Source organism: Camelina sativa, chromosome 11 (genome assembly GCF_000633955.1).
Source record: "Camelina sativa cultivar DH55 chromosome 11, Cs, whole genome shotgun sequence".
NCBI classification, from domain to species: domain Eukaryota; kingdom Viridiplantae; phylum Streptophyta; class Magnoliopsida; order Brassicales; family Brassicaceae; genus Camelina; species Camelina sativa.
Genome location: NC_025695.1, coordinates 6090203 through 6101279, shown reverse-complemented (window position 1 = coordinate 6101279; position 11077 = coordinate 6090203). Strand labels below are relative to the sequence as shown.

The 11077-nt window shown below is 38.9% G+C and overlaps 5 protein-coding genes across 5 annotated transcripts in view; all 5 read right to left on the bottom strand.

The window, feature by feature from the left end:
• Window positions 1–419, bottom strand: part of LOC104721903 (PRA1 family protein C-like) — a 7178-nt gene extending 6759 nt beyond the window's left edge. The window contains exon 1 of the mRNA XM_010439980.2: window positions 59–419. Coding sequence (XP_010438282.2) covers window positions 59–419 — 361 coding nt within the window. The remainder of the gene's footprint in view (window positions 1–58) is intronic.
• LOC104721902 (uncharacterized protein At4g29660-like) lies at window positions 663–1598 on the bottom strand. The gene is made up of 2 exons (XM_010439979.1): window positions 1330–1598; window positions 663–988 (listed from the first exon to the last, which is right to left on the bottom strand). The coding sequence occupies exons 1-2, from the start codon at window positions 1528–1530 to the stop codon at window positions 869–871; spliced, it is 321 nt and encodes a 106-aa protein (XP_010438281.1). The 5' UTR covers window positions 1531–1598; the 3' UTR covers window positions 663–868.
• LOC104721901 (thioredoxin-like 2-2, chloroplastic) lies at window positions 1836–3516 on the bottom strand. Its single transcript, XM_010439978.2, has 4 exons — window positions 3114–3516; window positions 2660–2839; window positions 2373–2537; window positions 1836–2159 (listed from the first exon to the last, which is right to left on the bottom strand). Exons 1-4 carry the CDS (start codon window positions 3363–3365, stop codon window positions 2049–2051), a joined length of 708 nt encoding a protein of 235 aa, XP_010438280.1. The 5' UTR covers window positions 3366–3516; the 3' UTR covers window positions 1836–2048.
• LOC104721900 (ectonucleotide pyrophosphatase/phosphodiesterase family member 3-like) lies at window positions 4209–6108 on the bottom strand. The gene has a single exon (XM_010439977.2). The coding sequence runs from the start codon at window positions 5911–5913 to the stop codon at window positions 4417–4419; it is 1497 nt and encodes a 498-aa protein (XP_010438279.1). The 5' UTR covers window positions 5914–6108; the 3' UTR covers window positions 4209–4416.
• Window positions 8408–10011, bottom strand: LOC104721899 (venom phosphodiesterase 2-like). Its single transcript, XM_010439975.2, has one exon. It carries the CDS (start codon window positions 9931–9933, stop codon window positions 8560–8562), a length of 1374 nt encoding a protein of 457 aa, XP_010438277.1. The 5' UTR covers window positions 9934–10011; the 3' UTR covers window positions 8408–8559.

Here is an 11077-nt window from a genome sequence, read left to right as displayed (position 1 = left end):
GATACATCTGTTAATAGAAATATACCGATCGTGAGGACCAACAAAACCAGCACCAAATTAGAATCATCGATCACATTGCCAAATATCACCCATGGTTCATTATCCCGGGAGTAGACATATATCCATGCGACTATCAAAATAAAGAAGACAGAAAGGTGGACGGGTTGCCAGAGCATGCTGATGAAGATAGAAACAATGAAGATGATAATGTAGTTTGTTCGAAAGATCATGATGTTGGTTTTGATTCGTTCGGTAGCTACACTAAAGGACACAGGAAGGCTAAAGGCACTACACTGGACAAGTTCAAGCCATGGCCTTTGAGAGCTAAGGCCTAACGAGATCAATTCTTTGGCTCGTCCTAATAAGCTCAGGCTCGACGAGGTATTTGCTTGGGATGGTATAGTGCCATAGGTTGTCATATTCTTTCACAAGCGACAAACAGCAAAAAAAAAAGAAAAGAAAGAAACAGAGAACATCACCACAGGAAACTATATTGAAAAGAAACTGCTGGTACCTAATTTGAAGAAATAAAACTGTTTGCTTGATGTTTCTGATCTGAGGTAGTCAGGTCACCTCTCTTATTTGGGAATGTTTTATTTCAGGACACCAGAAGAGAGGCAGATACGTATTACAATGTACTAATAATGGAAAGGAGAGATATATCAAAGGAATGGATGAATACCCTTAAACTTCTCTTATCAAATCATTAATACTATAATGAGACTGTTCATTACAAGTAGGAAAAACCAATTCTTTAACAGAGTCTATTCTTCAATAGACCTAAGAACATTTAAACAACTCAAAGTAGGATACATGCACATTGACATAGCGGAGATATATCCTTTGACCATAGTCTCTGATGTTACCTTCACTGGCTGCTAGCATCTGAAGCAATAGCCTCACCGCGATAAACTCTCCATGGTCCTCGATAGAATACTGGCTTCATCAGAGGCACCGTTTTCCCAGGGTGCTCTTCCCAAAACTTCTCCTGTTTACAGAGAGAGAGTAGAGTAACATTAAAGTTCACACTTGAAAAACAAACAAGAGAGCATAAACTTATTCTAACCACAAAACAGTGTAAGAAACACATTGTCAAGAATTCTCAATACCTACAGAACAATGGAATTAGATTACAAGATACTAATCAAGACAACATAATAGTTTGGTTGAAAGACCTAATGAAGAACAAATTCAAGTCTAGGTTTTTCCTTGTTCACGACAATCATCAAATCATTAACAATGAAGCAATTGATCCAGTTTCTATCACATTTTGAACCCTAGCATTAGCCAAACACGAGAATCAGATAAGAACCCACAAATCTAGCTCACCTTGTAGAGCTGCTCTGTAACTGCAGCGCCGATGACGCCGGTGTAAAAGGCGGCGACATAGATAGTAATCAAAGCCGTGAAGGTTTTTGGCCGGCGGTAAGGTTCGATCATTTCCCATACAGCAAATCTCTCGAACTTGTTGTAGTTATAATCAGCGTATTTCCTCCATAGTTGGCTCCACACTCCTCCTCCTCCTTGCATATCTTCGCCGAATTTTGGATTTTGCTGTTTCGCGGTGGCGCGTGGGAACCTGAGGAAAGAATCCGAAATTGGAAAGGCCAAGACTTTAAAACGTTGAAATGTTTACCAAACAGTCCTCATATTCGTACAAGTTTTAGTTTTCAGTCCTTAACTTTACTTTAGATCCACTTTAAGTCTTAGAGCTCAATGTAAACTAAGTTAGCATATAGTTCTTGTAAATTTGTAGTCATTGTGTTATATCATAACAACACATGGTTCGTGTAACAAAACTATGCAAATCAGAGTTATTTAACGTCACACATGTATGCATTTACATCAATAAGATTTGCTTTCAAGCAATAAAGACAAGAGCAGTAGTGAAAATACATTTGCAATTGACTATTAGCATAAGAATAGTAACCGGATTCAGGGAGTATTCTTTTACACCAAAAAATATGACGATATACAGAATTTTTAAGCTTAGTATTTGCTTGAGCAACCAAAGATTGTTGCACTAGTAAATCTAAAAGCCTGACACTTCAACTTGATCCAGCTGGTTTGGCTAAGGTTAATCCTTCAGGTATCTTGGCTGGACCGAGGCTGCAACGATCGGTATTGTGCAGTCGGATGGCATCTTTTATCTTCTGAAACTGAAAACATACAAATGTTCAAAGAAGATGATGTCAGAATAGTTATCAGAGACGGACTTCAAATCGCATTCAACAAGTTTTGATCTATCAAAAGGTTGAATTCCCAATGGTATCAGTATCAAGCAAAGGGTTTTCTAATATTTGATAGAGATCCTATCGACATGCCAAGCTCTAGACATGGAAAAGGTGAAACCTAATAGTCTTCTTCTTTACCTTAGCAAGAGAACATGAGAAGGACTCAAGCTGGCCATCAGCTCCACGGTAAAAGTGGAAATAAGGAAGCACTCTCACATTCAAACTCTTGCACATCGGTTTATTCTCATCAAAGTTTACTTTCAGGAACACTATATCCGAATGTTCCACTGCTGTCTTGCAAAGCTGAAAAGAGACACAAGAAACATCTCAATTTCATTTCAGAATCACGAAAGAGAAAATGGAACTCGTATAGCTACATCGAACAGATAAGTCAAGTCACAGTAGGTAGTAAACATGACACTAACCTTTGGGAACAATGCTCTGCAAGAAGCACACCAAGTTCCATAAAACTCTACAATGACTAATCTTTCCCCTGCTCCGCTTAAAGCGCTCAAGAATTCTTCAGTAGAATGAATGTCTACCATGTTTGGAGCATTCCTCTCCCACCATTTTGGTGGCTCTGTCTCTGCTACATTTTCATCTACCTAAAACCACAAACACACATCACAAACTTTAACCAATGGGCATCACCGTCTCTAAAGAAAAAAATTGAAACTTTAGACTACTTTCTAATCATCTAAAATGGGATAAGATTCTATAGCACATTATTACAGTACCAGGAATCAATGAGATTCAGAAAACAGCTAAAGGACATAACTTTAGCATAAAAGTCCCAATTCACGTTTGAAGCTCAATCAATTTCCAAAAGGGTATGTGAATTTACGGACAGAAACAGCTCAAAGCCACGACATTTTTTACCTTGACAAGAACCACATGGCTCTTGGGTCGTCTAAGGGGGATATGGCTTCCGAGACCAGAAGATGGGTGACAATGAGAAGACGAGCACGACGGAGAAGATGAGAGCAGACGCAATCTCTTGTCGGAATTCAGATTCGAATTTTGAGGTAAGCAAGGTAGCAGAGGATTAAGAGCGGTGGCGAAGGATGTGAAGGATGAGGATACGCGAAGAGCCTGAACCGACGTCGTCGTTAACCGCACAACTCCAGCCATCTACAGAGATAGAGAAGAAATTGAGATTGTTCTTGGTTTTGTCTTCTCCGAGAGAGATTCTCTAGGAGAAGAAGATCAGAAAACTGTCTGGTTCAGATTCCAGTGATATATTTCTCTCATCAATCAATCATCATGTCTCCAAATATACATAGACGCGAATTTAACAAATTCAGCGTTTTGGAACGCCGTCATCCACTTGGCGTTTTGTCGCAACGTTAGCGTTGAAAAGTGTAAACGCGTTTTTGGTTTCTCCGTTAGAATCGTGTTTTAACACGGAACAGTAATGGTGGCTTTATGGTCAAGCTGTCTTTACACACTCACAAGAAAGTTATGACTTAAATGCCATTTCTGTTTTTATTTGTTATTTGGGGCCCCAACTTAAAATTGATGTACAACACGCAAAAATCTAAAGAAATTTTTCAAAAATATCAACTTGTTTAGGAATTCGTTTTAAAGGCGATTTGGGTTTCACTCGATTCACATTTTTGATCAATCAAATGTAGAATATATAGACTACTTAGGTTTGACAAGCTTTCTAGGAAGGTTTTTGTTCTGTCTAAGGAATAAGTGAATCTGTTCTTTTACAAAACATAAGCAAGTGAGTGATGAGGAACAAAAAAAACATGACATTTAATGCAATAAATCATTGTAAGAAAATAGCAAATAGGACACTTCATTGATAAGTACTGGATTCCCAAATGTGTTTGTGTTGTTTGATAACTCCAACATTATATTAGTTTACTACCTTTAACTTCTTACCAATTATTGGAACAGAAAGAAAACAATTGAGCCTGTAACTACAAAATATTGAGTATCCAATTCAAAGAATTGTGTTTCTAAGGATGAAAGAAAAAAAGCATCCAATCTTGGCATCAAATGTCAAAAACAAGTTTTAACGATTACATAATCCATACTATTACAATAAGTCTAGTACAACTTCTAGTTGAAATCGTACAAAAACAGCATACATATCAAAACGCTTAAAAAGTCTAACAGATCAAATGCTTAAACTGCCTTTTATTGACAGAAGAATGAACTTACCCTACTTTGCTTACGCGCACGGCAAGAGAACGTGTGAAGGAAACTCATCAGATCCATTGTTTGGTGCAGCCTTGAGTCCTAGAATCGAACTGATCACATTGTATATCTCAACATTCTCAAAAGAAGTCACTTTCCTTCCTTTTGCGAACATAGGACCATGCCCGATGAATATAGTCCTCATGGAAAAGAAGGCATTGTCATACCCGTGAGCTCCACCACATTCCTTGGCTTTACTTTTCTTCTGCTTTACCGTGAAGCCCTCATCCACTAGTCCTATGATAGACGGGATCCTGTCACTGTTTGCGTAATGCAGCCTGCTAGGTAAATCCTCTTTGAGATAAACCTTCAAGTACTTACCATTCTCTACTTTACCAGAGCTCAACCCTTCGTTTATCTTAGCCACTATATCCGCTGCATTGTGCCCTGAAGGTGGTTGAATCGCTAGCACCGGTGTGTAGTAGTGAATCCAACTACTAGGGATTGTGATCCAAGGAGCTAAATCATCCAGAACAACTACTTTTTTATCACAAGTGCCAACCATTCCATGATCACCAACCATAATCATTGTCACATCCTCAAAGATCCCTCTTTTTTCTAACCCATCGATTAATCTTCCTATTAACCGATCAATGTTAACTACAGCTTCAGTGATCAGAGGATCATCAGGGCCAACTTGGTGACCTTCATGATCAGGATCTTCAAAGTAAAGAGTCATGAAACTAGGTATTTCGCTACTAGGCAAATCGAAATAGCTCAAGATAGTATCAACCCTATCATCAAAAGGAACAGAGCCATTGTAGATTTGACAGAAACCTTCAGGACAATTCCAAGAGCCTTTGTGTACCTCAGAGCCAGGCCAGAAGTAAGTAGCAGCCTTAAGCCCTTGGTTGACTACTGTTTCCCACAATGGCTCACCTAACCACCACTTTGGTTCGTGACTAGACATTGTGAAGACGTCCCCTGTTTCTGGATCAACGAATCTGTTGTTGATGATTCCATGATAAGCTGGGTACAAACCTGTGACGATGGAGTAATGGTTAGGGAAAGTTAATGTCGGATAAACAGGGATGAGACCAGTCTCGGCTTCGGTTCCGTTGGCGATTAATCTGTGGATGCTCGGCAGATTGGTCTTGAATTGGTACCCGAAACGAAACCCATCAGAGGAAATCAAAAGAACCACAGGCTTGTCGAGTTTCTTGAGAGGACGAGCAACGACGGATCTGTCGAAAGCTGGAGACTTTGAGACTTGGTTTAAGGAAAGGACGGGTTTTTGAGAAGAGAAGAAGAGGAATGCGAAAGCTGAAGCTGCGGATAGAGCGATGCAGGTGACGAGAAGGAGAGATGAAAAGATGAAGCAGCTTGAGATACTCTTAGTGGTGGAAGAATCAGAATCGGATGGAGTTGTGTGATTGTTGTTGAGAAGTGCGATTGATTGGCTTGGTTGGTCTTGGTCTTCTTCTGGTGAGGATTTGTTTTTTTTCGATGATAATGTGTCGCCTGACATCATTGATTCCTCTTCTCCTTAACCAATCGGTCTGATGCTTCTTTCTTCTACTCAAATTATAGAAAGTTGAAAACTTTTTAGTTCAGATCTTTTGATTGAGTTAAAGTCTTAAAGAAACACAATGAGATGTGAGTTTAGTACTTGGGAGTAGTTTAGTAGCGACTTCTCCACATTACGTTTTCGATGGATCTGAATCTGCCACGTTTCCCAGTAAGTCCTCAACTTTATTAGTCAACTGCTGAGTGAGTAAAGCAAGACTTAGCTTCTATACGCCGTCGTTTCGTATCTTAGCTTTGGGGAAGCTCCCTACACGCTTGTGCGACGCCGTGTCATATTAACAATCGCCGACTCTGTCAACGTCTTCCAGGTCAGTTTTCTCTTTATCAGTGTATCAGTGTGCGCTTATACACGCTGATTTGCACGAAAGATTCCAAATTTGCTTGTTTGATTGCAACCCATGAATCCTAGATGTTTACTAGAAGCTTGTATCAGTAGAAATTAGGTTTTTCATTGAATCTCTATATTCATAGGTGTATATGTATCTGCGGCATGGTATACGATCGATGTTATGGAAGTTATATGTTTGCCTATGCCAATTTAAAATGTGATAGATTATCCAATAGGATCCTCCTGCTTCACCAAATGAAAATCTTTTTTTTTCAATTAGGTCTTGTAATTGGTCTGATTAAGTTTGATCTCTGTCTATATTTGTATGAGTGTGTGTGGTAATATTATCTACTGGAACGTACTGAGTGAGGACTTTGATGAGACATGCTTGACCTATGTTGTTGCAACTGGTCTTAAAAAAAACACAGTTTGTTTCTTAAATGTTGATCCAGAATGCCAGCAGTCTGATAAAGTCAATCTGACAAGTTTTCTCAATGTGGCTCATGTGTTTTGATCTCAGAAATGTTACCGTGTCCAGAATTTAGTTGAAGTGCACTTCTTTAGTTTGCAAAGTAAATTGACTTGCTCCTCCTCTCTGCTCAAGACTATGTTTGCTTTTGTTATTCCCTTGGTGGATGATATCGTTGGATTGTAGTGATTTCCTTCAAGGGTTAAAAACTTGGAATTCGCTTAGGCATTGGAAGATCCTATTTAGTTTGTTATGAAAATCGAGTTCTTGAGGAAAATGTAATTGTTTTTGAATTGTATGTTTTGTCCATCAGATCTTAAGTTTATTTATCTTTGTGTCACTAAATGTTCAGTTATGAGATTATGGTTCTTGGCATAGATGCAGACTGATAGAGATAAGCTCCAATGGATCCTAAATTAGATACATATATTTGTTTAAATATTTGAACATGTGTTTCTGAGTTTGTCTCTCGGCTTGGCTCTGTTAATCTATGTAGAAGGGTGATAGGAAGTATCTCTCTGTGAAACATCTTCAGTTTCTCAAGTTCCTAATTGTATCTGAATGTTTCTCCCCAAATACTAACTATAACTTGCTGTTTTATTAGCAAATTTGCAGGTAGAATGGCATTATTCTCGATAGAGAAAGAAAAAATACAACTTGATATCCGAGAGTCGTGAAGAATTATCAAACTGCTCCAAACCAAAAGACATCTGGAACGTGTATGATTCTTACATTTTTCATCTTTTGATTTAAGCAAGTTGATAACTCTTTTTGTCTCTCGAAACCGTACCAGTTTCCGAAACTGAATGATCCAAGAAAAGCTCATCAGCTGCTGAAGCTTGAAGTCATAGCTAAAGCATATACTTGGCTAGAGCCTGGTTTTATTTACTTTCACTAATTTTTTATTCAGCATACCATCACGTTCGTTGATGTTAACATAATGAAAATTTTAACTATGACTAGCTTTTTTGGAACAATTTGCAGGTGGAATGTACAATGACGACTCTGATATACGAAAATCTTGCAAAGGGTTATTTGGCTCACAAGAGGGAATTGGTGGTTTTTAGCAAGAATGATCCGATCCTTTCCCTAATATAAATGGAACCGGTTTGTTCATAGATGAAATCCGAGTTAGAGTAACAGGCTTTGGTTCTTAGTCATCCTCGCTTACTCTCACTCATTTCACTTCTTTAGTGATAGCATGATAGGTTGATTTGGTTCAGGTGAATGCATATTCTGGTTTGTTACTCTTATCTATTGTGGGAAACTAGTATTAGTAACAATATATAATCATTTCCCGTAGCAACCTTGTTTGTTGTGTAGCACGTTCTTGATAGATTCGAGGTTAATACCGTGACATGCACATGTCAGTATTACGTTTTTGGCGCAGCCACTCGATGTTTTAAAACTTAACCAAGAAAATCGAATCTTGACATAAGCTCTACGCAGTAGTCACATGGTTTTCTGAAAAGGAATAATATATTAATTATTTATGTTAGTATGTATCTTCATCAATGAAGTTCTGTTCTTATTTCTATGCAAATATTTTGCAACTTTATTTGATGACAATACAATATATCTTCTATAACAAATAGGTGTTCTTGTTCTCATAAATTTATTATGGTATTTGAATCCTGTTGCTTCATTTAGGCTCCTCTCTTATTCATTTATTGGTACATGACTACATGTTGATTAAAACGGAGATCTAGTAGGATACATCGGAAACTAGAAACCACAGCTAGCAGTTTCTGCTGAAACAAACTTCAAAGACAGTCAAAGACTTGGGGTTAGTTTCATTCTACTTGCGCTAAGGGCAATAGAAGGCTACGAGTAAACAAAGAAGAACCATTGTTCAGAGCTGGTCGGAGTCCAAGAATCTCTGCAACAGCATTGTAGACCTGAACATTCTCAAACGAAGGCACTTTCTTTCCTCTCCTAAACCTTGGACCGTATCCAATAAAGATAGATCTCATGGAAAAGAACATGTTGTCGTATCCATGAGTTCCGGAACATTCTTGAACGGATGTTCTGTTCTGTTTAACCATCATACCTTCTCCGACCATTCCTATGATCGGCGGAATCCGGGAACTATCGGAATAATGCAGCCTTTCCGGTAAATTCTCCTTCAAGTAAACCTGCAAAAACTCTCCGTTGTTTACTTTCCCTGAGCTCAAAGCTTCGTTCATCTTCGCTACTAGTTCCGCGTTCTTCTTGCCTGGATTCTTGACATCTTTGCCCCAGCGCGGGTTCATTACTAGCACCGGGCTATAATCTTGGATCCAGTCCGCAGGTATCTTGATCCAATCCGCTAAATCATCAATGTAAATCACTTTCTTGTCACAGTTAGTAGCCATTCCGTGATCACCAAGCAATATCACATGAACATCATTAAAAGTGTTCCTCTTCTTCAATCCCTTGATGATCCTACCGAGCATCTTATCGACCTTTGAGACCGCTTCGGTAACGCGAGGATCATCGGGGCCGTATTCATGGCCCTGTATGTCCGGTTCATCGAAATACAACGCCATGAAATCTGGGATTTCGCTCTCGGGAAGATCGAAATAGTTCAAGATCGTATCGACTCTTTCTTCAAGAGGAACCGAAACGTTGTAAGGAGCTTTACAAAATCCTTTAGGGCAGTTCCAAGAGCCTTTGTGGACATCAGCGCCTGGCCAAAAGTAAGTCGCAGCCTTGAGCCCTTGGTTCACCGCGGTAACCCACAACGGCTCACCTAACCACCATTTAGGGTTTAGGTTCCTGTTGAATAGTTCCCCGCTTACCGGATCTGTAAATTTGTTCATGATTATACCGTGGGAAGCTGGGTAGAGTCCGGTGGCGATTGAGTAATGGTTCGGGAACGTCATGGATGGGAAAACCGGAATCAAACCGGTCTTAGCTTCGGTTCCTCTTGATATGAGGAGGTCGATGTTTGGTGTCTCCGTCTTGAATTGGTAACCGAACCGGAAACCATCGCAGGAAATTAACAGAACCACCGGTTTGTTGAGCTTCTTGGAAGGTTGGGGTACTCTCCTAGCGTAGGAAGATGGTGAGTCGACACCATGGGCAGAGACGGCTACGACGAGGACAATGAGAAAAGCAACGAGCAGAGATAACTTGCGCAAGGTGTAACCGGAGAAACCGGACAGGTCAGGTTTGGTCTTAGCCATTGAGAGAGAAAGAGTAGTGATAGTGGTCGATCAGCTCAACAACGTTCACGTTCTTTATAGAACGGGAGAATTCTCTTTATTTATTTTTCTTTATATCATATAGAATCTCTCGTGATTTTATATTTTATTTTTTGTTTTGTTTAACCAACTAATTCTTTATCTAGGTGTGTGTGATAGTATCAGTGGGTCACTTTAGTGTTGACGGGTCTTGTCGGCAGGTGATTGTTTATGTAGTAGTATCTCAAAATACTCGAATCATTCATTTTGTACTTTAATATTTACAATTGTAGAAGTACGATTTAAAATACTTTCTTAAACGAATTAAAGACTCAATTCTGAAAAGTTGTTGAGATTTCTGATTTCACCCACGTCTTTCAGAATCCCTTCACGGATCCCAATTCTTATCTAACTTCAATACATTATGGGATATTCGAGTAAGATCGACTCGAGATTGGGGACTTTATAAAAATGGGTGAAATATTAATCGAATAGACTTATAGTCTGTCTACTCAATGAAAATTAATATCCAAGGTTCTATGAAAATAAGATATTGTCAATTTTATAAAGCATTTACAGTGAGTCAGTGACTTAAGTGGTGGATACTGGATTACGAATGTTTGATTTGAATAATTAGAATGATTAATACCCTTCTCTATATATAAAGTAAAGTTTTTTAGTCAAATAGTAAGTGTCATGATACTTCAATGAGAGAAATTTAATTCAATATATTTAAAATATGTCATGGATATGGAGAATAAATGCTACCCATCAATATTTTATAATTTGAGATTTAGATGTGAGTTATGGCTTAATGAACCTAGTGTAATTATATATATGAGTATGGCATATTGTATGGCTCAGTGGTCCTAAAGTATCCCGCATCTAATATATTGGCAAGTGTATATACTTAGATTGCAGTACGGCTCATAGAACCCGAGCCTGCTAGATTGGGCGATAATGTGTCTTTGACAACTTGGATTATCAGAAAATGATGTTTGAAAGCGTCTCCAAAACCCTCCTTCAAGCGACCCACAAGCCAGTAGGGTGGCCGGTATTTCAAGGAGTGATGAGTGAGTGATATCAATAACAATTCAAGACGCTTACTTCAACCTTCCTTTGTGTTTTGGGGGGGGGGGGGGGGGGG

Excerpts from the sequence above, each read along its gene's own strand:
- LOC104721902 (XM_010439979.1), bottom strand. The coding sequence starts at position 1,530 with ATGCAAGGAGGAGGAGGAGTGTGGAGCCAACTATGGAGGAAATACGCT. Across the intron at positions 989-1,329 it reads TTACAGAGCAGCTCTACAAG|GAGAAGTTTTGGGAAGAGCA; the intron begins GTGAGCTAGATT and ends CTCTGTAAACAG.
- LOC104721901 (XM_010439978.2), bottom strand. The coding sequence starts at position 3,365 with ATGGCTGGAGTTGTGCGGTTAACGACGACGTCGGTTCAGGCTCTTCGC. Across the intron at positions 2,538-2,659 it reads GCAGAGCATTGTTCCCAAAG|CTTTGCAAGACAGCAGTGGA; the intron begins GTTAGTGTCATG and ends GTCTCTTTTCAG. Across the intron at positions 2,160-2,372 it reads TCTCATGTTCTCTTGCTAAG|TTTCAGAAGATAAAAGATGC; the intron begins GTAAAGAAGAAG and ends GTATGTTTTCAG.
- LOC104721900 (XM_010439977.2), bottom strand. The coding sequence starts at position 5,913 with ATGATGTCAGGCGACACATTATCATCGAAAAAAAACAAATCCTCACCA.
- LOC104721899 (XM_010439975.2), bottom strand. The coding sequence starts at position 9,933 with ATGGCTAAGACCAAACCTGACCTGTCCGGTTTCTCCGGTTACACCTTG.